The sequence below is a fragment of the Aethalodelphis obliquidens genome, unplaced genomic scaffold (genome assembly GCF_003676395.1).
Source record: "Aethalodelphis obliquidens isolate GAN/ISIS:26980383/991018 unplaced genomic scaffold, ASM367639v1 scaffold6, whole genome shotgun sequence".
Lineage (NCBI taxonomy): Eukaryota > Metazoa > Chordata > Mammalia > Artiodactyla > Delphinidae > Aethalodelphis > Aethalodelphis obliquidens.
In genome coordinates this window covers 38,274,622-38,299,966 of record NW_020837950.1, presented here as the reverse complement: position 1 = coordinate 38,299,966, position 25,345 = coordinate 38,274,622, and the positions used below count along the sequence as shown (strand labels likewise).

The 25,345-nt window shown below is 49.4% G+C and overlaps 1 protein-coding gene across 1 annotated transcript in view; it reads right to left on the bottom strand.

Moving 5' to 3' along the window:
- SLC2A9 (solute carrier family 2 member 9) overlaps positions 1 to 25,301 on the bottom strand; it is a 122,797-nt gene extending 97,496 nt beyond the window's left edge. Inside the window, exons 1-3 of the mRNA XM_027104038.1 lie at positions 25,174 to 25,301; positions 22,562 to 22,660; positions 3,575 to 3,735 (exon numbers count right to left, since the gene is read on the bottom strand). Of these exons, the coding sequence (XP_026959839.1) occupies positions 3,575 to 3,735; positions 22,562 to 22,660; positions 25,174 to 25,284 (371 nt within the window). The 5' untranslated portion in view covers positions 25,285 to 25,301. The remainder of the gene's footprint in view (positions 1 to 3,574; positions 3,736 to 22,561; positions 22,661 to 25,173) is intronic.
- Between the last annotated feature and the right edge of the window lie 44 nt (positions 25,302 to 25,345).

Below are 25,345 nucleotides of genomic sequence, written 5' to 3'. Positions count from 1 at the left end.
GAAACTAACACACCATTGTAAAGAAATTATACTCCAATAAAAATTTTCTAAAAAAAAAAAAAGAAGAAGGGACAAACCATGGCTTGCTGGAGAATCTGACTGAGGATCTGATTTCAAAGTCCGTGTGAGTTTCCCTATGGGTTCCCACGTATTTTCTCTGCTCCACTCTGGAGGGAAGACCTAGATCCAATGATATGTGAAAGAGGCCAATGTGAGTGCATCTGAAGGGACATTTGCATCATCAGCTCTGTCAGGTGATGGACCGACGCCTCTCAGGAAGCACTGATGATGAGGACGATGGCATGATGAAGATGCTAGTGAACCTAAGTTGGATGCCGGCTCTACGTCAGTGGCTGAGATGAATGCTCTACGTCCGTCATCCCATTTAACGTTCACTACCATCCTCCAACGTGGCTATGACTTTATGTTCACTTTACTGTGAACTAAGTGAAGCCCAGAGAGTTCAAGGAACTCATCCAGGGCCCCACGAGCTGTGAGCATCAGAGCCCAGGTCTACAGCCGGGCCTGTAGCCAGGGTCTGTGCACCCACATGGTCACCGTCCAGTCTCACAAGGGAGGAGGGTTCTGTCACCAAAGCCGGGTAAGCAGAGGATAGATGACCCCAAATGTGGGGCAGGGACTCAATCAGAATTCTTTTTGGCTCAAATTTTCCAAGCTAGAGACTCCAGGAGACAAGGAACCTGCATCCCTGAGACCATGTAACAGGGGTGGCTCAGCTCCAGAGACGGTTTCAGGTCCCTTATGCTCCCCTGTCCTCATTCCTCTCCTAAATCACAGATGAGCCATATGCCTCAGCCAGGATCAGTCCCATTGCCGGACCTGCTGGTGACCAGGACCACCTGACTCCAAGGACGCCCAGCTCCACCCAAACTTCCCTCCAAGTCACCCATCTGGGCCCCTTTCTTTGGATCCCATCCTAGCCTTAGACATTGAGCCAGCCTCCTCTTCCTCTGGGACAGCCACCATCAGAGACAAAAAACGAGGCATCGGGATGCAGTTTCCATCCACATCACATCATGGAAAGAGTGCAGCCTTGTGGTCTAACAGACCTGTGTCTGAATCAGGTCAACCCCATTCTTTGTCACCATGGGCAAGTTGCTGGGCCTCTCAGGGCCTCTGGTTTACAATAATACAGAGAGTTGTAAGAAGTAAATGATGTACCATATGTCAAGGACTGGTCTATAGCTGGAGGTGAATACATGGTAGCCAACTTCTTTAATTTTTGCTCCTTTTCTCCCCTACCGAGTTACTATTCAAGCTGAGACTCAATTCAACTTTTATACTTATAATGATGAAAAAAGGAACTGGCAGCTGCTCGGGGTATGACAACCAAAGCCCTTTGATCAATCTCTGTCTGCATCCTAGGACTCCTCCATCACTTAGAAATTTAGTACTTTTCAAATACATTTTCTCTTTTGCTTTCCCTCTGTTTTGTTTTGCCGCCGTGTTATTGAGGATGGTAAAGCCACCTTGATCACCTTCATTTCACACGCAGGAAAAGCGCTGGCTGAGAGGTGAGAGGTGGCAAAGTCCCATGTCACACACTTGGCAAGTTGGGGAGTCAGGACTTGCTGGTCCACGACATCCGATTCCAGTGTTCCTTTTCCTGTACCAGCTGCTTGGCTTCAGAGCTATCTTCTGGGGCAGGCTTGGGGCATAAGTGCCCACGGCCAGATATAAGGTAGAAATGTGACACAGGCAATAGTGTCTGGGGCCAGGGGTCATTCCATCTACTGGAACAGGCAAGAGGACTTGGGGCCACAGGCTTAGCGACAGTGCCTTGGAGACCCTGGCCAGTGGTGCCAGTCTGGGCGCCAGCTGGTCACTTATCTGTTGTCAAATAGTCAAGGATGTTCCAAGACCAGTGCCAGCAGGACACTATGATCTCCTTGGCAAGTGGAAAGATCATGGTGCGTGGCCGACGTGTGTTGGGTCCTACCTGAGCTCAGGCACTGTGTGAACTGGCTGAGTTTGGCCAGATGCTCTGACCTTGCTCAGTTCCCATTCTCCATCGATAGACCCCACGGAGTCGAATGAATTAAACAAGAGGGTGTGTGTGAGTGCCTGAAACATTGGGGGACCTCAGAAAACGGCAGCCCTGACTCTACTCCACGACCGTTGTACCTCCTGTGTACTGAGTTCTCATTAGCTACTGCCCTGGAAGCGCCCCTGGGGACACAGAGAATGTCGGCACCTCCTCTACCTCACTGGGGTACCACAGGCCTTTATGAGCATCACATGTTTTCAGACGGCCTCCTGCCCCAGCCTATGGAAAGGCTGCTCTGAACATCATCGGTTCTAATTTGGGGATGTGAGGCCGAGTGTAAAGGAGTGGGCAGCACCATTATTAACGCTGTTTTTGAAGCCCCAGGGCCGGGGGGGATTTCCTGGGGTCTGATGAATCTCTTTGCTAATTCAGGTCAGTGCAATATGGAGATCTGTGGAGCCCCTACTGTGTATGCGTGTCAAGGTGATGATGAGTAAATAATATGGTAGATAATAATAGCTTCTCTTTATTGAGCTACTGCTAATGGACCATTCCCCCTCCATTAATTTTCTTTAGCCCTTATAGCATCCCCCGCAGGGTAGCAACTACTGACTCCATTCTATAGATGACGGAACTGAGGTTCAAATACATTAAATGACTTGGCCAAGCCCACACAGCCAGGATGTAGAAGACTCATGATTCAAGTTCATACACGGTTGCTCTAGAGACTACTCTTTCCATTAACACCTCAACGTCCCCCAGGAAGTTGCTATGAGAAAGGATGTAGAGAAAATGTTTTGGGGGAATTTATTGATAACTCAATCTTATACGAGAGAAGGCCTCACATAAAAAATAAATGAGGAAAGAAGCTCAGAGGTAAATTGGATCTGAGTAGAGGGGGTGAGGATTGGGAATTTCAACACGAAATTGATACTCACTGCAGCCCTGTTTGTAATGGAAAGGATTTGAAACCACCTGAATGTCTCTCAGTACGGAACTGGTTAAATAAGTTATCATCCAGTCATACAACGGAAGACTCTCTAAGCAACTGATTTTTAAAAAGCAGTTCTATCGGTACTTATGTGGAACAATCTCTAAGACACTGTGCTGACCCTTCTCCATTTGCTCCTGTAAATGGATCCCTCCCCTCTCTCCCCGCTCTGCTCTGTGCCCTGGGAGCAGGTCCTCCTGAACCGCACCAACAAGACTCCTGAGTTTTCAGACTTCCACTTGGGTTTGACCAATGAGAGGTACCAGCAGCAGACTGGAGGGCAGGAGGAGAAAGGAGCCAGGGTATTTCTTCCTAGCTCCTCCCTGTTTGGACAGTAGGGTTCTGACACAGCCTGGTGCCTCTACAATCTCAGCGGCTGCCTGTCAGCCCATCACCCATGGATTCACCTCTCCTTGGCCTCCGGTACCCTACTTCCGCTCCTTGCCCTTCCGGCGTTAAAACTTCTCCAGTTGGACTGAATGGAACTCTGTTGCCTGCTGGGATCCTGACTCTGATACAGACATATTTATGAACATTACAGAAGGGATCCCCAAACAGAGATGGCCCCCACTGACCTCCCAAGAACCTTTCCGATCAACTTCACCAGGAACGTCCCCACAAGTCCACCAATGGCGAATATGGACACGGTCACAGACCAGAGCAGAGTCAGAGTATCCAGGTCTATCCGATGTCCATGCCTTCTCTCCCACGACTCATTGTAAAAGGTCTTGATGTACTGAAAACAAACAACAAACCAAGTTATTCCTCCGTCCCATTCTGCTGTCCTTGAAGCCAGCCAGTTTATAAACAGAACAGCTTTTATGGAACATTGTCTTCATGCCAGGCCCTTTGCTAAGCTCTCTCTGAGCTTTATTTCATTGAATCCTTCTAACACATTTTGTGGATGGGCCCTATATTTACATCCTTTTGCAGATAGGGAAACTGAGGCTCAGAGAGACAAGGTGACTTGCTCAGCTAAGTGGCAAATCTGGGAGTCAAACTCAGATCTGACTCTGAACTTAAGGGAACCGCACAGCAGAATCACCTCAGAAATGTGTTTAAAATGTACGTACTTAACGTAAGAGAAAATATTTACCACCTAGATGGGTAAAGATTCAAGACACACAAAAACCCTAACCATAAAAGAAAAACAAAATGCTCATTTGGATTTCACCAAAATTAAAGTGCTGTGCTCTTTAGAAAACATCATGAAAAATGAAAAGACAAGCCACAGACTAAGCTAACATATTTGCAACCCATATAACTACAAAGGAATTGTAGTCACAATATGTAAAGAGTTCTAATAAGTCAATAAGAAGACAACCCAATCAGAAATGAGTGAAAAACTTGAACAGACTCCAGAAAAAAATTCAAATGACCAGGAAGCTAATGACATGATGCTCAACATCATTAGTGAAAAGGGAAAAGCAAATTACAACCACAATGAGATGCCCACTTCACACTTATTAGACCCCCACTGCTGTCAATTCTGATTCAGTGGGTTTGGGATGGGACTGAGTGATTCTGATGTGCACCAAAGACTGAGGTCACAGCACTACACTCCCCAAGAGAGTTCCATGCTCAAGATGCTCATAGTTACCCATAGCTACCCAACAAGGACCCACAGACTTCTCCTATAAGTATGCATGGAGTATGACGTGGCAGAAGAAGCATAGGGTCCGGTCACACAGACCTGGGCCTGAATCCCAGCACCATGATTTGCTAATGATTTAAACCAATGCTGGACCTTGGCTTCTTCATCTGCAAGATGGGAAAGATGACACTGATGTCTCAGGGCTGTTGTGAAGGTCATATGAGAACCTGGAGCAGTGCCCAGTACTTATGTGGAGCTCACACAATCCCCAGGTCGGTTAACAGGTCTGGTAAGAGTAAGTACTGACCAGCAGTGTGTACTTTCGTACATTGATGGTGGGAGTTTAATTTGTACAGTCATCTTGGAAAACAGTTTGGCGTTATCTAGTAAAGTTGAAAATGATCCTAACCTACAACCCAGCAAATCCATTTCTAGAAAATTCCACTTAGTTACCGAAGGGGATATTGGAGAGAGTGGGAGAGATAAATTAGGAGTTTGGGATTAACATTTACACAATACTATATATAAAATAGATAAACAACAAGGACCTACTGTATAGCACAGGGAACTATACTCAGTGTCTTGTAATAACCTATAATGGAAAAGAATCTGAAGAAGAATATATATATATATATATATATATATATATGTATGTATGCATAACTGAATCATTTTGCTATACACCTGACACTAGGACAACATAGTAAATTAACTATGCTTTAAAAAATGATAAAAAAAAAAAACAAAAAAAACTGGCACTCTCATAACTGGAAAAAAACCAAACAAACCCTCCTCTTTCCCATCTGCCCTAGGATACATCTATCCAAACATCCACGGTAGCATTGCTTATAACAATCCCACACAGAAAACAATCCAGATGCCCACTGACAGCAGAAGAGATAAACAGATTGTGGAATGGTTATAATATGAAACACTACAGCCACAAGCATGAATGAATTATAGCTACGTGCAAACATGCAAAATAAAGTCTCACAAAAAATAAGATTGAGTGAAAGAAGCCAGAAACAAAAGAATGCATACAGTGTGATTCCATACCTAACCTTCAAAAGTATGCAAAATTAAAAGGATTTGGGGGAATTATACAGAGATTATAAACTACAGAGAGAAGCAGGCAATTATTTCAAATGTCAGGTCAGTGGTCACCTCTGGGTGACGGTGGAAGAAATGATTGGAGAGGGGCATTTGCAGGACCTTCTATTCTCTATCTTTTACTCTTCTTCTTACATAGGTGCTAGGTTTATAATCATTCTTTAAACTGTGTGTGTGTGTGTGTGTGTGTGTGTGCATTTTCTATATTCTTTAAGGATAATATGTTTCACCATTTAAAAACTTTGTTTAAAGGGTGGAAGTGTTCTGGGCAGAGGGAAAAGCATGTACCAAAGCGGCTGAGGAAAGCTTGGGGTGTCCGTGAACAGAGAAGAGGCCAGTGGGGGTGAAGTGGGACAGTAAAGGAAGGAAGGGGCTGCATGGAGTTGAAGGGGCTGGAAAGGACAGGTTATGTGGGACCATAAGGTCCTGGTAATAAGTTTGCTTGTTATTTAGATTTTGGGGGAGGGGATGCAGTGGGAAACTATTGTAGGGTTTTAAGCAAGGGGAGGACATAGCATGGCTTTTATTTTCAGGAAGCCCGTCTGGCTTCAGAGTGCCAAGTGGATTAAAGGGGGGGCTAGAGAGGAAGCCGGCACCCTGTTGGGGGGCTTTGCAGTCATCTAATGTCATGGTGGCCTGGACCAAGTGATGGAGATGAAAGAAGGGGATGAATTTGAAGTATGTTCTTTTCTTTTGCGGTACGCGGGCCTCTCACTGTTGTGACCTCTCCCGTTGCGGAGCACAGGCTCCAGAGGCGCAGGCTCACGGGCCCAGCCGCTCCGCGGCATGTGGGATCTTCCCGGACCAGGGCACGAACTCGTGTCCATTGCATCGGCAGGCGGACTCTCAACCACTGCGCCACCAGGGAAGCCCTGAAGTATGTTTTGAATGTAGAATGGACGGGACTAACTGAGTGATTGGCTTCAAGTCTGGGGAGAGAGGGTGTTGGTGATGGCAAAGGAGGAACGCAGCAGACTACCAGGTGTTTGGTTTAAGCAAATGGGCGGATGACAGGAGATGAAGAAGTGAGGGGTAGCACCTTCTCCCTGTGAGATACTATTCTCCTCCCATTTTCTCTCTCCTTCTGATCCCGTAACTACCTTGCTTATAGTATGGAGTGAGGATAGGATATATTATCAACAACTAGAGCTTTTCCCAATGATGATGAAGTTTCCATGTGTTAATACACAAGACACTCTGATCCGCCGTCGCCCATTGATTCATTCAACAAACCTGTGCTGAGTACTGGGAACTGCGCTGCACACAGACGTAAACCAAAGCCCGGATCTCAGAGCTCTAGTCCACTGGAGCTGGTAATGCATCGCATAACTTAAGGATGCTCTTGGCTGCGAGAAACAGGATACCCAACTTGAAACAGCTAAGCAACATGGACATTCATTAGGACTATTTGTCTGGTGGCTCCGTGATGTGGTAAAGAATCCAGGTGCTTCCTTTTGCTTCCGTCTGCTAACCATAGTTTTGACCTTATCCTAAGGCTGCACCCACTCATAATGATAGGATGACTCCTAGTAGCAGTTTTGACCACATGCTTTCCCATTCATGTTTGACTAGAGAGAGTACTCCTGACCTCTCAGAGACCTCTTGATGCTAAGAAGAACTTTCCCAGAAGCCTCTAGTAAACCTCTCTTTAAATCTTGTCCACCCTGGTTGGGGCACAGGCCAACTACTAAGCCAGTCGTTGGAGAGTGGGATGGGAACCATGAACTGGATCTCTGGTCCCGAATTCCATTTCTTTATCTTCTCCTCCTCACCTATTAAATAGCACACCGTTCTCCAATTGCTCAGCTAAAAGTCATAACTTCATCCTTAACTCTGGCCCTTGATCCACACCCCTCAGCTAAGCCATCTGGACTCATCTCTGTCTGTTATGGGTTGAATTGTATCACCCCCAACAATTCATATGTTGAAGTCCTAGCCTCCAGCACCTCAGAAGGTGACCTGTTTGGAGATAGGGTCTTACAGAGGTAATCAAGTTAAAATGTACTTATAAAAATGATACGTTTGGACACAGAGACGTGCAAAGAGGGAAGAAGATGTGAAGAGACACAAGGAGAAGATGGCCATCTACAAGCCAAGGAGAGAGGCCTGGAACAGTCCTTCTTTCACAGGTCTTAGAAGGAACTGACCCTGCTGAAACCTCGATCTTGGACTTCTAGACTCCAGGACCGTGAGAGAATAAATTCCTGGTGTTTAAGCCCCCAAGTCTGCGATACTTTGTTTTGGCCTCCCTTGCAAATTAATACACTGCCTTACCTTCAAAATACTTCTCACTTCTTTCATCACTGAACCCAGCCCAAGCCATCATCCCTCTCCCTGGGGCTCCCATAACAGCCCACCATCGGGGACCCTCATCAAGTTGCCACGCCCAGCTTCTCTGAGTGGCTACTGTGCTCCCTGTCAGTGCCTGGACATGAACATTGAACCTTAGTTTTCAAGTACTCCAGTGGCCATCTGTCATCCTTCTGGCTGCCCAGCATCAGAAGCCCCCTTCTAATTTGGGAGAACTTGCTTCCTTTTCTGAGCCCTGCGGGAAACAGAGCCTGCTCATCGCTAGAGGCTGAAATTGTCAGACACATGCTCTTCCCGGCATCCCCTGCAGCTAGGGAGTGGTCATGTGACTAAGGTTTGGCCAATCAGAGGCCTGGCTTCGCATGAAGCGCGGGAGGCCAAGAAGCGGGACTGAGAACTCTTTGGCAGCAAGGGCCTGCCAGGAGGATTGGGTTTGGGGCAGCAGCGGCGGCAGTGTCCTTTGCTAGCTGTGCGGGAGCGGCAGTGATGGCCACAGGACACCCCCCCAGGACCAGCTCTGGGATCTGGGTGCAGAGTTTCAGGCCTGGCTCGCCAGTCCTCCCACCAATCTTGCGAGCCGCTCACTATTTTTTCAACAACGTCTTTTTTAGCTTCAATCAGACAAACGTTGTTGTTGCGTCCAACTCCTGAAACTCTACCAAAACACATAAATAATCCCATTTCATCCTCACAATCCTAGCGGTAGACACCCCGTTTACAGAGGAGGGAGCCAAGAGTAAGGTAACTTACCCACGGCCACGGGGCCAGTAAGTGGTAGAGGAGGATTTATGCAAAATCTGCCTGTCACGGCAACCTACCAGTGACAACCCATTTCATGACAAAGGTGTGAAAACAGGGCAGCTAAATCCAAGAGGACATTTATTGACTTAAAGATCCGTATTGGTTAGGGCCCTGTTATGGGCTAGACTCCCTGTCGGGTCCCGGAGAGTGTAAGGACGACACCCCTCAAGGAGCATACAATAGGGCGGGAAACAGCATGGTTAGCGCTAAGCCAGATGGGTAGAGGAGCCACAGGCAGGCAGGCGGGTACAGGATGCCCCGAGGGCTACTTACAGGGTCCAGACCCTCCAGAGAATCTGGAGTGAGTATCCTGGACTTCCCAGGCCTCCTGCCCAATAATCAGCAGACCCCCATGCGTTGAAGTTCATTCTTGGATGTCACTTGGTCCCTACTGCCATCCCGCACGGATTCAAGCAACTGCAGCTTCATTGGGAGCAGTCTTGCTGATACCTGCTCTAGAGAGCCTTTTATTCCCACGCCTGCAGCAATGACCAGTTTCCTGAGTTAATGTACAGAAACTAAAAGGACGCTGTTTGGGAGGAAATGTTCTCCTTTCCTTTCCAGTCATTCAGGAGCCTGGTGGGGAAGGAGGCAGCTTTCATATCACATGCTGCTAGGCGCTGCTTTGGGAGTCTCTGCAGAGACTTCTTATTTCAATTTGGGGAAACTGGACAACACAAGCATCTGCAGAGGGCTGGAGAAGCCTGGAAGAGTAGCCCCCTGAGGAAACACGTCTCTGACAGTCCCCAAAAGCTGGTTTCAGAGCGATGGCTTTAGTGATGAAATGTTTGTCTTTGGGTGTGAATTTAGCAAAGGCCTAGATGAAAGGCAGCCCAAAAGTATATCTGAGAGCAGAAGCCGCGTGTTGGGGGTTGGTAAGCTAATTCACTGCAGGATTCATTCACTGGGTTAGAGATTCACGGAGCTGGTATATGTCAGCACTGACTTGTAGTGCCTTGTACAGAGTGGAGGCTGAAAGAAATGTTTGTGTCTTAAATTGAATTTCTGCTATGGGCCGGTCACCATATAATAATAAAAATAGGTAACCCATACATCATATTCACCATGTGTCACACACTATTTTAAGAACTGGACACATGTGAACTCATCCCCTCTGCAACCCTAGGAGCCAGGCAGTGTGTTCTGAGTTCTCTCTCGGGCAGCTGAGGAATCGGAAGCCACAGGGCTTTCCCAAGGTCCCACCATGGGCACGAGGCAGGGTCAGGACTCAAACTCAGGCAGCTGGACTCCAGAACCCATCTCTTAACCACGATTCTATTCCCATTCTTAGTATGGAAAACAGAAAGGTGATCACATCAATACCCCAGCTGCATGTGGAGAGACTGAATTAGGGGAGAAGTGGGGACGTGGAATCAACATTGGTTGACTGCTAAGTATGTACTGGACATCTGCATACTTCCCTCGGCTCAGCCTTGCAGCCATCCTGTGACGTTTCATGAGAGCCAAGAACTCTGGAGTTGAGCCATGCATCTGAAAGCTACACAGAAATCCGGTGGGACTGCACACCCTACTCATGCTCACAGCGTCTGCGCCCTGGCTTCAGAGCCTCCTCTTCCCGGCCGCACTTCCACATCACACTCCTCAGTCCCTTGCGTCTGGGGGGAAGGGAGGGTCATAGGACTACTGCTCACCAAAAGTATGTGAGTAGATGGTCACCTCCATCGAGGATTAAGGGTTCGTGTGCCTTCTCCTCACCCACTCCCTTTCCCTGCAGGCTAGTCGTTCACAGAGAGCCCAGCAGAAACCTCTGAAGCCCTGAGGAATGGGGGAAGGCACTCAGCAGAAGAAGCCTGGGCCCCTGTGCGGCTGCATGGAGCAGAGCAGCCCTGCTCACCTGCTTTGGGCGGTGACGTGGATGAGAAATAAACTCTCATTGTGTTAGGCCACTGAGATTTAGGGGCTGCTTGTTATAGCAGCTGGTTTACTCAAACACACAATGACCCCCAAGCCCATGACAATGACCATGACATGAGGCTTCAGGAAAGAGGGAAGATTTAGGGCAAAGTCATGAAGGGTGGGCAGGTTTGGAGAAAGGGGCCTTCGACTAGAAATTTCCTTTTATATTTGGGGGAAATTGTAAGTCTCCATTTGAAACAAATGTTCTGCAATAAAATATAGTTTGAAGATCAGTGTGCTAGCTAATCTCTAGGCCCACTTTGGGCCATCTCACTCATGGAGTCCACATTTTACACTTCCATTGGGCCTACTTCCGAGAAACCCATTCTTGTGTCTTTCTATCTGGATTACATACCTACCTCCTTACCACCAGGGGCCTGGGTTCCCACCCTGTCTTCTAGAGACGAGTTCTGCCGTCCCTGCCTTCAAGGAGCTCAATGACAAGAGCCGAATAAGCATGCACTTACAACATGGAGTGGAAAGAGCTGGGGCGTTGGGAAGCTGAGAAGGGCTGCAGCCACTCAGCCACGAGATCAGGTACGCAAGAAAGGCGGGGTCAGGGGGGTGGTGGGTAGGCTTGGGTCAGATGATGGTAGACAAAAATTCTCAAAGGTGGAGAAGCTGATGGCATAGATGATGACATAGAGAAGCGATAAATGAGTCAGTGGGGTTGGAGGGTGGCCCAGCAGCTGGAGAAAGTTTGGAGAACAAGGCAGGGGCTGGTCGGAACTTGACTGCCAGGCTAAGGAGTCCGCACTTCATCCTGTGGCCGTTGAGGAGCGATTGGAGGATTTGTTCGTGGAATCGAGATTCTGCTTTGTGTGTTAGAACATTCACTGTAGGTGCAGTGTGAGGCTATTTCAGAAAGTTTCTCCTGGAGGCGGCTGGGCCAGGCAGGAGGCTCCTGGATTGATAAGACGTGATGAGTCTAATAGAAATGTTTGATGAACTCATCAAGGAGAATTTATATTATGACTAGTAGTGATTAGAGTCCAAACTGCAAAGAAAGCCATAGAGGCCACATGATTAAAGGAAAGGAGACCCAACAAAGAGCTGAGAACCTTGGGGTCAAGACTTGCTTGCACTGCTGAGTCCTGTGACCTCCAGCAAGTGGCTCTGCCTCTGAGGGCCGGGTTTCCAGTGGTTAAGGACCCTGGAATCCATTTTATTCAACTCTCAGCTCAGCTTCTTTTCTGCTGGGTGACCTTGAGTAAGTTACTCAACCTCTCTGTGCTTCAGGCCTCTCCGCAGTGAAATCATTTTCCTCCCTAAAGAGTTACCGTGAGGATTTAATGTGAGGATGAACACAGGACAGCGCTGGGTCCACAAGAAGCACACAGTACAAATCAGAAGCTGGGGTGGCTGGTGGCGATGTTCATATCATTATTTCTATCTCGTGAAATAAGAGTCCTAGACTTGTTAGACTTGTTTATTTCTCAGGTCTATGAAGCCATGAGTAATTGACCATTATCTCCCCAGCCAACAACACGGGGGCCAAGCTTCTGGCACCAAATTGAACCATGCAATTCCCAGCCAGGAGGACTGGCATAGAACACCTCCAAAGGATGACAGGAAATGGCCAGACAATGGGAGGCACATTACCTTGTAGGCTGTTTTACAATGTTAATGTTCCTTCCTGATTCGCAGAGCCTGTCATGAACCCATCTCAAGTTTTTCTCAGGAGTGCTATAATACTACTCATAAATAGAACCCTTCTGTGGATGGACCAGAGTATACACAGCATTGCATAATAGAACAAGTCATGCCCGTAACTCCTTAGGGATTTGGAGAGACAGTCCGCACCACTGAACACACTGGCGCAGGGAGGAAAACAGTACAGAAGTCCTTACAAAAGTGCCCACCACCACCAGACTAGGCTCTTTGAAGTAAGGACCACACAAGACAAAATTCCATAAGCCCAGCAGTGGCACCTAATGTCACCCGAGTAGCAGAGCTGAGGCCTCCTATGCAGAAAAAGTGAACGTGTCTGGCCAGAGACGTCTAGCCTCTGAAAGGTCTGCTTGCAAGATGGGCCCTGGGCTGGCAGCAGGGACCTTGGATTTGGGGAGGGACCCCACCATTCCCAGAACTGAGAAGAGGAGTTTGTAGGGCCTAAGCTGTGCCAACAGTGTGGTTTGCGCTTCTTTTCCGGAGTCAGGAATTGTACACATGCCAAGAGGAGGTGCCTCTGTGACCGACCTCCTATAAAAACCCTGAACCTAGGGCTTCCCTGGTGGCGCAGTGGTGGAGAGTCCGCCTGCCGATGCAGGGGACGCGGGTTCGTGCCCCGGTCCGGGAGGATCCCATGTGCCGCGGAGCGGCTGGGCCCGTGGGCCATGGCCGCTGAGCCTGCGCGTCCGGAGCCTGTGCTCCGCAACGGGAGAGGCCACAGCGCTAAGAGACCCGCGTACCGCAAAAAAAAAAAAAAAATGCTTTCCTGAAATCCATCGGGGAGTTCCAGTGTTTTGAGCACTAGTTTCCCGGGACTCTTTGCTGGGCGCCCTGCAATAAATGCTACAGTTTCCTTCCTCACAACCCAGTGTCAGTAGATTGGCTTTACTGTGTGCAGGTGAGCAGACCCGAGTCTGGTTCTGTAACATTTCTTCCTGGTTCTTGAATAGTAGCCTCTAAACCCTTGGGATTTCCTGGATAGGAAATGTTGATGATACGAGTGTCTTTGTTATCCACAGGGGGGCTCTCGGACCTGATGGTTTATGCAAGTGAGATAACCCAGTTTGGGGGCTGGCCATGCTGGAGATAGCAACCATGTGGTTGGCAGTGCGGGGGCGAGCTTCAAGCCAGGTGGTACCAGCCCTACCTCCAAGGAGGGGAGGGGGCTGGAGATCGATTTGATCAGTCATGCCTGGGTAATGAAGCGTCAACAAAAACTCCAGACATGGAAGCATGGCGAGCTTCCCTGGTGGACAGTACTCTGTGGGTTGTTATACATCGAGGTGCTGGGAGGGTGATGTGTCTGGATGTCAAGGGGAGAGAACTCCAGAAGTTTCATGTTTGGAATGCCCTCACTCTAAGTGTCTCTTCTTTTGTCTGCTTCTGATTTGTATCCTTTTGGCAATAATAAAACTGTAATTGTTAGCGTAGTGCTTTCCTGAGATTTTTGAGTTTTTCTAGCGAATTATCGAGCCTGAGGGGCTAGTGGGTGCTCCCCAAATCTGTAACCAGCTGGTCAGAGTTGTGGGCAGCCCTGGGATCCCCGAGCTTGCAGCTGCTGTCTGAAGTGAGAGCAGTCCTTAGAAGACTGTGCCCTTAGCCCGTGAACTTGGCCTACCTCTGGGCAGTCAGCATCTGAAGGCATCACAAACCTTTGTTCCAGGCAGTCTGCTGGGTGCCAGGGAAGCAATGACCAGCATTGTCTGCAAGGACACTTTGACCTATAGAATCCCATCCACTGTCCTTTTGCTAAACCTCAAAGCACTTGCCTGAACTGTGGGCCAGGACTGGGCAAACGGGCTCTAGGTGTTCCCTCTCTATTTTTGGAATCAGCTGTAAACTCTCCCTCCCAGCCACCTTCCTGTCTGTCCTCCCAGCCATAGCATTGCCTGTTTACTAGCTAATTTCTGTTTTCACTTAGGCCTCCTATTCAACACACTCATTTAGCTCAACTTTGGTCCTTCTGGGTGACTCTTCTTTTTTTTTTTTTTTGTGGTACGCGGGCCTCTCACTGTTGTGGCCTCTCCCGTTGCGGAGCACAGGCTCCGGAAGCGCAGGCTCAGCGGCCATGGCTCATGGGCCCAGCCGCTCCGCGGCATGTGGGATCCTCCCGGACCGGGGCACGAACCCGCGTCTCCTGCATCGGCAGGTGGACTCTCAACCACTGCGCCACCAGGGAAGCCCCATAGGTGGCTCTTCTTAATGTCTGCCCCAGTGGTCACCCTGCTTGAGGCTGGCTGCTGCCTCAGGCCCTGGCTATGTGGCCGTGGCTCATCCTGCAGCCCCAAGCACTGCACAGGTCTCAGCAGGAATGCATCCAGGCCCACCACTCCCCACCCACGCTCCTCATGATTGATTCCACCCGAGCCCCATCCCGTTTGGGCCCATCCTTGTCTCTGTGGGACCCCTTTGGACGGGAGTCTGGGCTCCATAGCTTCCACTCAGGCTTGGACCTTTCATTTCTTTAGAATACTGCTTCCAGAATCTTCCTGTAGGCTCTCCAGACATCACTCATGAGCAAGAGGAATTTTGATTCGTGCTCTAGGCTGACACATCACCTCACCCAAGCCACATCAGCCCTGCCTGCCCGAGGACGGGCACCCACCTTGGCTCCCAGACAACAGCCCTGGGAATAAGACTCTGATGTCTCCTTCCAGCCCTCATCGGCCTCTCAGGTGAGATCCAGACCCAGGGAGCCCTCAGGCACCAAGGGGACATCTCCCACGACAGCTCTGGATTATCGTAGCAGCGCTGATGGAACAGATCCCAGGCAAGAAGCATTCTCCTACTAAAAGTCAAGGCTTCAAATGGCTTAAATGTGAGGCCATTTGACAGGTTTCAGAGGAGCCCCTTTAGCCTGCATACATGACTGCTTGAAAATTCAGCAATTATCACGTTTCATTTGATGGGTATGTAGATTAGCTCTAGATTTTTCATAGCCTTTACAAGGGCTCAGAATGCTTTAAATAGATAGGTAAATAGATAAATAAGATAGGTAAGTAGATAGAAGATGATAGATAAGTAGATGGATGGATAGATTGATAGAATCTAAAAAAAACCGGTACCGATGAACCCAGGGGCAGGGCAGGAATAAAGACGCAGATGTAGAGAACGGACTTGAGGACACAGGAGGGGAAGGTAAGCTGGGATGAAGTGAGAGAGTGGCACTGACATATATACACTACCAAACGTAAAATAGATAGCTAGTGGGAAGCAGCTGCATCCCACAGGGAGATCAGCTCAGTGCTTTGTGACCACCTAGAGGAGTGGGATAGGGAGGGTGGGAGGGAGGCTCAAGAGGGAGGGGATATGGGGATATATGTATACATACAGCTGATTCACTTTATTGTACAACAGAAACTAACACAACATTGTAAAGCAATTATACTCCAATAAAGATATAAAAAAAGAGCTGGATAAATTGATAAATAGAGAAGTAAGTAGATGGACAGATTAGATAGATAGATGATAGATGGATAGATAGAACTATGCCAATTAGAATTAGTCATTGGAAACAGAAAAGATAAAGGTTTAGACATGCAGCAATAAATGGACAAAAGAGAGAAAAATATTAGGAATATAACATCTGTAGGAAAATTCACCACTCATGGATTGATTGTTCAGAAAGCCAGCCAGCTCTCTGCCAGGAGGTCCTAATGACAGCAGGCATCCACAGGGGCCTCACCACTTTCATGGAACCTTCAGCACAGAAATTAGCAAACATGGATCACTGGGTTAATCTGGCCCACTGCCTGTCTTTGTAAATAAAGTTTTATTGGAACACAGCCTTGCCCATTCATTTACATATCACCTATGGCAGCTTTCTCACTACAGAGATAGACTTGAGTAGTTGGGACAAAGGTCTTATGGCCTGCAAAGCCAAAAACCTGCAAAAGCTCTAGCAGATCAACTTAGTAGAGCAGAAAAAGGGTACACCTTCGAGTTCGGCAGACCTGGGTCAGGTCCCTGTCCGTGTGAATGCGGCAGAGGCATCACTAGAATTTTCACGAAGGGCAGACTCACATCTGGCAGTTTGGCTGGGGGGTGAGGAAGCCTAGGGGACTTGCCTTGGAACTGAATTTTCACACAAAGAACTTTAAAAAAATCTTAAATTTATCCATTTACTCATTCAGCAAATATTTACTATAAATGCTTACTGTGTGCCAGACCCCGTTCTAGTGCTGGCACTAGAGAAGCAAGAAAACCATGAAGTCCATGTCTTCATGGGGCTTACTTTCGAAAATGGGGGAAGAATGGGCAAGAATCAAATAAATATATAGTATCTCAGGTGGTGTTATATTCTGTAAAGAGAAGTAAATTAGGGGGAGGGGCTAGAGAGTGATAGAGAGGTGCTGCTGGGATAGGCTGGTCGGGGGAGACATCTCTGAGGAAGGGACATTTGAGGAGGAACCAGAGGTAATTGAAGGAGAGAGCATAGGACTATCTGGGCACATCTGGGAAAGAGCGCTCCAGGCAGAGGGAAAAGCAAGTGCAAAGGCCCTGGGGTGCCCAAGTGTGGGTGTTTTTGAGGAGCATCAGTGGGGGAGGGGGGTCTTGTGGGGGCAAAACAAGGAGCAAGGGGGAAAGTGCTGGTGATGAGAGCAGAGTGGTCACCAGGCGCCAGGCCCCCTGGGCTTGGGGCCACAGCGGTCTTCTGGGCTGTTTTCCAGGTGTGATGGGCAGCCATGGAGGTTTTGAACAGAAGCACAATTTGATCTGCCTTAATTTGTAAAGGGTCCCTCTGGCCCTGGGTGAAGAATAAACTAGAGGAGCCAGAGTGGAAACAGGAAAACCAGGCAGAGGACTCAACGGCAGGCCAGGCTGGAGACCTGGAATGTCCTCGCGGGCCAGGCCTCCAGTGTCTTATACTCACTTCTGCTCACATCCCATTGGCCAAAGTTGGGCAAGGGCCATGTGTGGATGCCCGAGGTACCTGGGTGTCCTCTTCCAAATGGGGCATGATAGGTAGTCAGACTTGGGGGGGGCTCTCTGAAAGCAGGGTGGACAGGACCTACAGTCATTTAGGGTAACTGTGTTGAAGAGAAACAAGTGGGTATATGAAGAGTGAGGGCTAAGGGCTCCCCCGCCCCACACCAGGAATGCAGACACATTAACCTCCCTGGGCCTCAGTTTCCTCATCTATAACGGGGGCTAGTTCTGGCTCCCTTGGGGACTGTAATGAGGATGAAATCTGATACCGTCCCTAATGGGGCAGCACGGTCGGCGCCACAGTGGGCATTATTTTCATCATCAGCTTTCCAGAAAGTTTCCAAATATCTGAGGCGAGAGAAACATGGAATGCTTGTGAGATGCAGCCAGGTGGCGGCCAGGACCAGCGCCAGCTACTGCCTGGACTGTTCACGTGGTGAAATTCCGCCTTGCCTGAGGGTGGATGGCCTTGGCCTGCAGTCCCTCTGCTCCTCCGACCCCCACCTTGGACCTGGTTATCCCACTACTCAAGAGGCGAAGCTGGTGGGCAGGGGCCTCCGGACCCCGTGTCATCGCTAAACCAGCATCCCTTCTGCTGGGTAGGTGTCCTCGCTGTGACTTATTTTCATCAGCACCTCCGGCGGCAGCCTCTGCTCACCATGTCTGTGGACCGTCACCCCCAGACCCCAGCATCTGCATCTCCTGGGTCCGAGAGTTTCTTTCTCCTTCCGAGAGGCCAGAGCCCCGGTGAAGTCTGACGCCGGCACAGAAATCCACCACCAGGCGTGGGCCCTTCCCACCTGCGTTAGACCCGGCTCCCTGGGCTCTCTGCTCCCATACTGGTCTCCTGGACCCTGGGGCTGCCTCGCTTGCCCACACCTAGGCCCACAGCAAAGGGAAGAGGTTTCTGAGTGATCGCTGGCCACAGGCTGAGCCCCTCCAGCCTCGGGCCCCCTTCCATCCTCCTGGCCACTTTGCCAGGGGATTGTCACCACCTGTCAGGATCTGGGGCTCCCAAGGGAGCTGGGGTCCCCGTGCAGGCCTGCCCGGCTCCAGCTCTTCCAGCTCCTCCAGCTCTAGGCAGCTTCCGCCCTGGGAGGGGCTCCCGGGCTGAGCCATGGCCCCCAGCCCGCTTCCAGTGCTCGCAGGCTGGGTGGTGCTGACTCGGGCTCCTGTTCCGGTGCCTGTGATCCTCCTTGAGCTGGCCCTGGCCTCCTTCCCAGCCTCCTCCCCCTCCAGCCCTTTGGACCCCACAATCGGGCCGCTCCCTCTCTGCACCATTCCCAGGAAGCCTGCCGCTCTCTCTCAAGCCTGGGATAACATAAAGCCCTTCCACCAGCCTGTGTTCCCATCTCTACCCTGAGCATCTCTCACTGCTGGGCATCTCCCCAAACTGGAGAGACAGGTAGATACAGAGAATCACAACTTAACCAGAGCAAAAATGCACAGCAGCAAACCAGTGCCAGGGCAGGAAAACCTGAACTGTAATTAATGAACTGCTGAAGGCTCAGTGTGGACAAGTCTGAGAGTTAATATCCCTCGGCACCCAGTCATATCCGTCCCCCTTTTGTGAGTTTTACCTCCAGGGGCCCTACCAGATTCTCACAGGGACTGTCAGAAAAGTCCCCTTATGCTTCCAGCAGGGGAGGGGAAAAGGAACCATTCTGAACTATATCAGAGCATTCTGTTCTTCTTCACGAGGCCTGTCCTTGGGAGAAAATATTCCACTGAGTACATGGAGAGATATTCCATGTTCTTAGACAGGAAGACTCAATATTGTCAAGATATCAGTTTCCCAACTTGATCTATTTAACACGATACAAGTCAAAAGCCCAGCAAGTTATTTTGCGGATACTGACAAACTGATTTTAAAGTTTATATGGAGACACAAAAGACCCAGAATGGCCAACTCAACATTGAAGGAGAACAAAGTAGGGTCTGATGTTACGCTACTTCAAGACTTACTATAAAGTACAGTAATCGAGACAGTGCGGTATTGGTAAAAGAAGAGTAGCAGATCCGTGGAACAGAAGAGAGTTCAGAAATGGACCCACATATAGTCAACTGATCCTTAACAAAGGAGCAAAGGCAATATAATGGAGCAAAGATAGTCTTCATCAAATGGCACTGGAACAATAGACATCCACATGCAAAAAAGGGGAAAAAGAAAGAAGCTAGACATAGATCCTACACCCTTCATAAAAGTTAACTCAAAATGGATCAAAGGCCTAAATGTAAAATGCAAAACTATAAAACTCCTAAAATTTTTAACATAGGAGAAAAATCTAGATGACCTTGGGTATGGTGATGACTTTTTAGATAAAACACTAAATGTGTGATTCATGAAAGTAATAATTTATAATCTGGACTTCATTACAAGTTAATGCTCTGCAAAAGATGTCAAGAGAATGAGAAAAAAAGCCACAGACTGGGAGAAAATATTTGCAAAAGACATACCTGATAAAGATCTATTACCCAAAATATATAAAGAACTCTTAAAACTCAAGAATAACACAAACAAATCTGATTTAAAAATGGGCCAAGGACCCAGACACCTCACCAAAGAAGATATACAAATGGCAAAGAAGGATATGACAAGACATTCTACATCATATATCATTGAGGAAATGCAAATTAAACAATGAGATACCACTACAAACCTATTAGAATATCCAATCCAAAACACTAACAACAGTAAATATTGGTGAGAATGTGGAGCAACAGGAACTCTCATTCACTGCTGGTGGGAATGCAAGACGGAACAGCCACTTTAGGAAGACATTTTGTCAATTTCTTATGAAACTAAACATACTTTCCCCATACAATCCAGAAATCATGCTTCTTGGTATTTACCCAAATGAATTCAACACTTATGTCCATACAAAAAACTGTACATGGATGTTTATAGCAGCTTTATTCATAATTGCCAAAACTTGGATACAATTAAGATGTCCTTCAGTAGGTGAATGGATAAATAAACTGAGGTACAGCCGGACCATGGAATATTATTCGGAATCAAAAACAAATGAGCGGGCTTCCCTGGTGGTGCAGTGGTTGGGAGTCCGCCTGCCGATGCAGGGGACACGGGTTCGTGCCCCAGTCCGGGAAGATCCCACATGCCGCGGAGCGGCTGGGCCCGTGAGCCATGGCCGCTGAGCCTGCGCGTCCGGAGCCTGTGCTCCGCAACGGGAGAGGCCACAACAGCGAGAGGCCCGCATACCGCAAAAAAAAAAAAAAAAAAAAAAGAGAGATTTCAAGCCTTGAAAAGACACGGAGGAATTTTAAATACATATTACTACGTGAAAGAAGCCAACCTGAAAAATTATACACTGTATGAGTCCAACGATATGACACTCTGGAAAGGGAAACCTTCAATCTGTAAAATATACAATATCTGCAATACAGCAAAGGGAATAAAGCAAGATGTGCCTGTACAGAGACAGTAAAAAGATCAGTGGTTGCCAGGGTGAGGATGGGAGGAATGAACAGGCAGAGCACAGAGAATGTTTAGGGCAGTGAAGATATTTTGTAAGATACTATAGTGGTGGGTACAAGTCATCACACGTGTGTCAAAATGTATAGAAAGTACAACACAAGGAGTGAACCTTAATATAAACTGTGGGCGTTGGGTGATAATGATGTGTCAAGGTGGGTTCATCAGTTATAACAAAGGTACTGCTCTGGTGCAGGATGTTAACAGTGGGGGAGTGGAGGCAGGGGGTATATGGGAATTCTGTGCTTTCCACTCAGTTTTGCTGAGAACGTAAAACTGCTCTGAAGTATAAAGTTTATTAATTAAAAACATTTTTTGCATGAGTGAATGACAGGACTGCTCCTTCCTCGTGTTCCCACGGTCATTGCTTGAACTACTACTTTTCTACTCATATCATTCTATTCCAGGTTCAAGTTTTACACGTCTCCTTGCATTATAAGCCATGAGTGTAAAGGTTCTCCACCCTCTGCCGGAGGCTCTGCTGGATTACCAAGATGAAGCAAGAGTGCATATTCCCAATCCTCTTAAAGACAAATATGGACAAATTGGATCCCATCTCAGGATGACATCACAATGACAAAATCAAAGCCGTTGATTAATGCAAGCGTTCGGAGAAGCCATCTAGACCCGCTGGTTTTCACTGTTTTTAGTATCAGAATCAATTTTTCAAATGAACTTACACAGCCCCTAAAATGTAAAAGAGTTAACAGAATAAAAAAAGTGCTGTTCTAGTACAGATGGAGTTTGGATCCCTGAGGCACTTCTGCAAAGTGCAGGGCTCCTGGGGCCCCTTTGTGACCCACTGGTCCAGCTTCCCCCTATGTTTTGCACACAGCATGCTGGGCCCCCAAACAAAGAAAAGCCTTAAAAGCACCCACAAAGGTCCACAGCCTGGCTTCTGTCTGCCTCTGTAGCTCATGCCCTTATGCTGTCCAAAATACATCCTGGGCTCCAACAGCATCAGACCTGCATTTCTGCAAATGTTTCATATCTCAGGCTTCAGTGCTTTTGCTCCACCTTCAAGATGCAGCTCTGGCATCACCTCCTCCAGGAAGACTTCCTGTATACCACCATCGACCCATCCACTTTACCCCAGGGATGGAGGTAGGTCAAGCAGAAGCCAGCACCCCCAGGAATGGGTAGCATCTAAACCTAACAGCCTAGGTGGGTGAGAACCAAAGCTTCATCGGCAAACCAGCAGAGTGGTGTTAGGAGGGCCTGGGGAACTGCACCTAATGACCTGATTTCAGAAGAAAACAAAAGCCAGCAATGGATCTTAAACCAACAGATATTCAAGTGATCTCCAGCTGTGATTAAAAGCCATAAACAAAGAAAAAGCAGATCAGGGAAATGTTTCTGTGCCTAAGATCCCTCCGTAAGCCTCAGATTTCGTGTTCCTTGCCCTGGAATAAGACCCTTAGGATCTGGCCCCTGGGACCTCCGAAGATCCCTCTCCTCTCTACACTCTCCCAGGACCCTGCATGAGCAGGGAGGGAACTGACCTCACGAATTGTCATCATCCTCTATTTCTGTATCTCCCACCTCCCCCTCGAGGGCAGGGGCTGGTCTCTCTCTTTGGCCCTCCCTTCACCCCAGTGTCCAGCAAGGGTCTGGCACAGAACCGGCCTGCAGATGTTTGCAGAATGGGGTACCACCCCGGGCTAGGCGGTAACACCCGGCTTTCCGCGTTGCCGCAGCGCCCTCTGCTGGGCACATCCCGCTGCCGCGGGCACTCACCGGAGTGGGGGCGTTCACCGCTGAGAGGTTGTACCCATAGAGGAAGGAGGAGCCGAAGGCGCCCACGAGAGAGGCCACGACCAGCGAGCAGGACCAGTGCTGGGAAAGGAGAGCAAAGCACGTCAGACCTGGCACTCGGGCGCACAGCCAGGGACCCGCAGGACGCAGCTGGACCGTCCTCTGCTGGGGAGGATTTCCAGATCAAGGATGCAGGGTCCTCAGAGCCAGCCGGCAGGAGGGGCTCCCATCCAGGTCCGGTCCAGGGGGGTGTGGCCAGCCCAGGGAGCTCAGTTTGCCTCTGTCCACACCATTGCCCTCCTTGTCCGGCTGCAAGAGGATCTGTGAAACTCAGACCTACTGTCCTTCACAGGTGCTGTTAGCAGCTACGACACCATTATTTTAGCTGAATTCGGCCAGTCTCTGACTCACATAGGAGCAAAAAGCAAAGGCAGACTCAGCTGCCAGCAGCAGCAGCAGCTGGTTCTTATTAAGCGCTATGGACCAGGGGTCTGTTCTAAGCACTTTCCGGGTATTCTCCCATAGAATCCTTGGATCAGTACTGTTTTATCTTGATTTTACAGGTGAGAAAACAGAGGCATGGGGCAGTCCCTGGTGCTGTCTTGGTTGGGGACCAGAGCCCAGATGGTCTGGCTCCAGCCCCCATGCAGCCACCCACCGTACCACACTGCCTCTACCCCCCTGCCTCTTCCCCCCTGACGCTGCTGGCGGCCACACAGACGCGCACACACCCACGCACACTCTGTTCCAGGCTGGAGCTGTCCATCTACAGGCCAGTGTGAGCACCTTGGGACAAGGACCTGCAGACAGAAAGATACAGGGCTTGACCCGGAGAACCAAGCATCTGCCTCCAGGTAATCCTGCCCTATGGACCCATCCATGGACAGCCACAGGCATGACAGGACCAGGAGTAGAAACATCTGGGCCCCTTGGCAAAGGCTGGACAGAAGGCAGGGGCTGGAGGCAGGAGGGGCTGCCATTCTAAGCTGGCCAGAAAAGTGTGGGCCACTTGTCAGGGGGACCCAGGTGCTCTTGGAAGGCACTTTCTCTCCATGATTTATCATGTGTTGTATGTGTGTGTGTGTGTGGTGATTGGGGGTGCGGGGGGAGAGCCGTGAGTTCTAGGTGCCAAGCCCTGACAAGCTCCTGGGATACAGCAGGTAAACGTGACAGATGAGGTCCAAGGTTTAGGGATCTGAAGGGATCAAACACCGTTTGAAAGGGAAAGCCAGACCTCGATAGCCGACTTCCTGCTCTGCCCGCCTAGACAGCCTCCTATAGCACAGGCTCCATGCTTGATGGCTCCACCACTCAGCTGTGGGGTCTCTCCAGGGTCTTGACCTTTCTGAGCCTCAGCTTACCCAGCTGTAAAATGGGATCTAAATTGTAGCACCGGCTGCACAGGCTGTTGTGGATGTGTTGCTGGCTGAGGACGTTGAGGCGCTTGTGCACGTAGCCAGCGTTCAGAAACGCTGTTCACTCACTTTGTTCTCTCCCTCTACTCCCTCTGACCCAGCCGTGCAGAATGGCCGTTGCCCAAGCTACGTGCCAAGGTCTCTCTTGCCCTGGCCCATATAGCCATGCCCTGCTGAAACCTTCCTTTCTGGAGACTTTCATATCTAAGACCCACTGAAAGCCACCCTGAAAGTTCCACCTCCTCATTTTTACTTTTCTATCTTTGATTCAACGTTGTCTGACCCCCAGGTCTGCCTCTTATGACTGCGTAACCTCAGACCAGTTACATAGCTGCTCTCTGATGCGGTGTTCTCATCTGTGAAATGGCGATGATAATACAGCCACTTCATAGGATAGTCTGCCGAAGAAAGGAGTTAGAGCAGGTAAGGTCCTCACCTGTCCAGGGGTAGGTGCCCCTGGGGGTCAGCAGCAGAGGCTGGACAGTGGGCGTGGGTCTTACTTTTTGAGGGCAGGGGTCTTGCTTCCAGGCACCAAGCCTGCTACAGAGGAGGTGCTTGGTAAATGCTGGTGATTGGATTGAGTCCAGAGGGAGGGTTCATAGGCCACAGAGAGGGACACTGGCAAGTGTGGAGCCAGAATATTTTTCTGCAGTAAGAGGAGCTTGAACTGAACGGGATTCATTGACGGAACAGAATCACATTTTGGACAAAAGGCCCATTCTCCATTGCCTTTCATCTTTCAACTCATCTTCTGGGTCTCAGCTCAGATGTTATTCCTGCTGACTCCCGGGCTGTGCTCGTCCCCTGGGCTTCCCTCACTCCCAGCCCTGGTCATTATTCCCCTGTCTGCACCCATCAGAGGGCAGAGAAGAGCAGGTGGGGGCCATCTGCCCCGAGCCCCCCACCCCTGTGTGGCCCACCTGTGCCCACCACCTCTCACCACCTGCCCCAAGCTGGGGACACCACCCAGCACGTGAGAGCAGTTCGCTGCCTTGGCCTCATTGCATAAGCATGGCCGCGCTGCCAGAAGGTACTGTGGGTCCCAGGAAGCTGTGACTTACGAGTTGGAGCACCACGGCCAAGGTCACAGGGACTAAGAGGCCAGGACTCAAGGCCAGAGGCCTTTCAAGCAGTCAGAGTGCCTCTGTGGCCCAGACAGCGGCCAGTTTCTGTGTTTACCTTTCTTCTCCTCCCACGCGGCGTCCCGCTCGTCAGATGGGCACACTCGGGAGGCGCCGGGCGGCCCGGGTCACGGGCAACAGGAGCTGAGTGCGCTTCCTCAGAGTCCATGTTTCCCGACAACCCACCTGCCAGCCCTCCCTGAAGCTGGCTCGGCCCCCAGTGCCTTCCA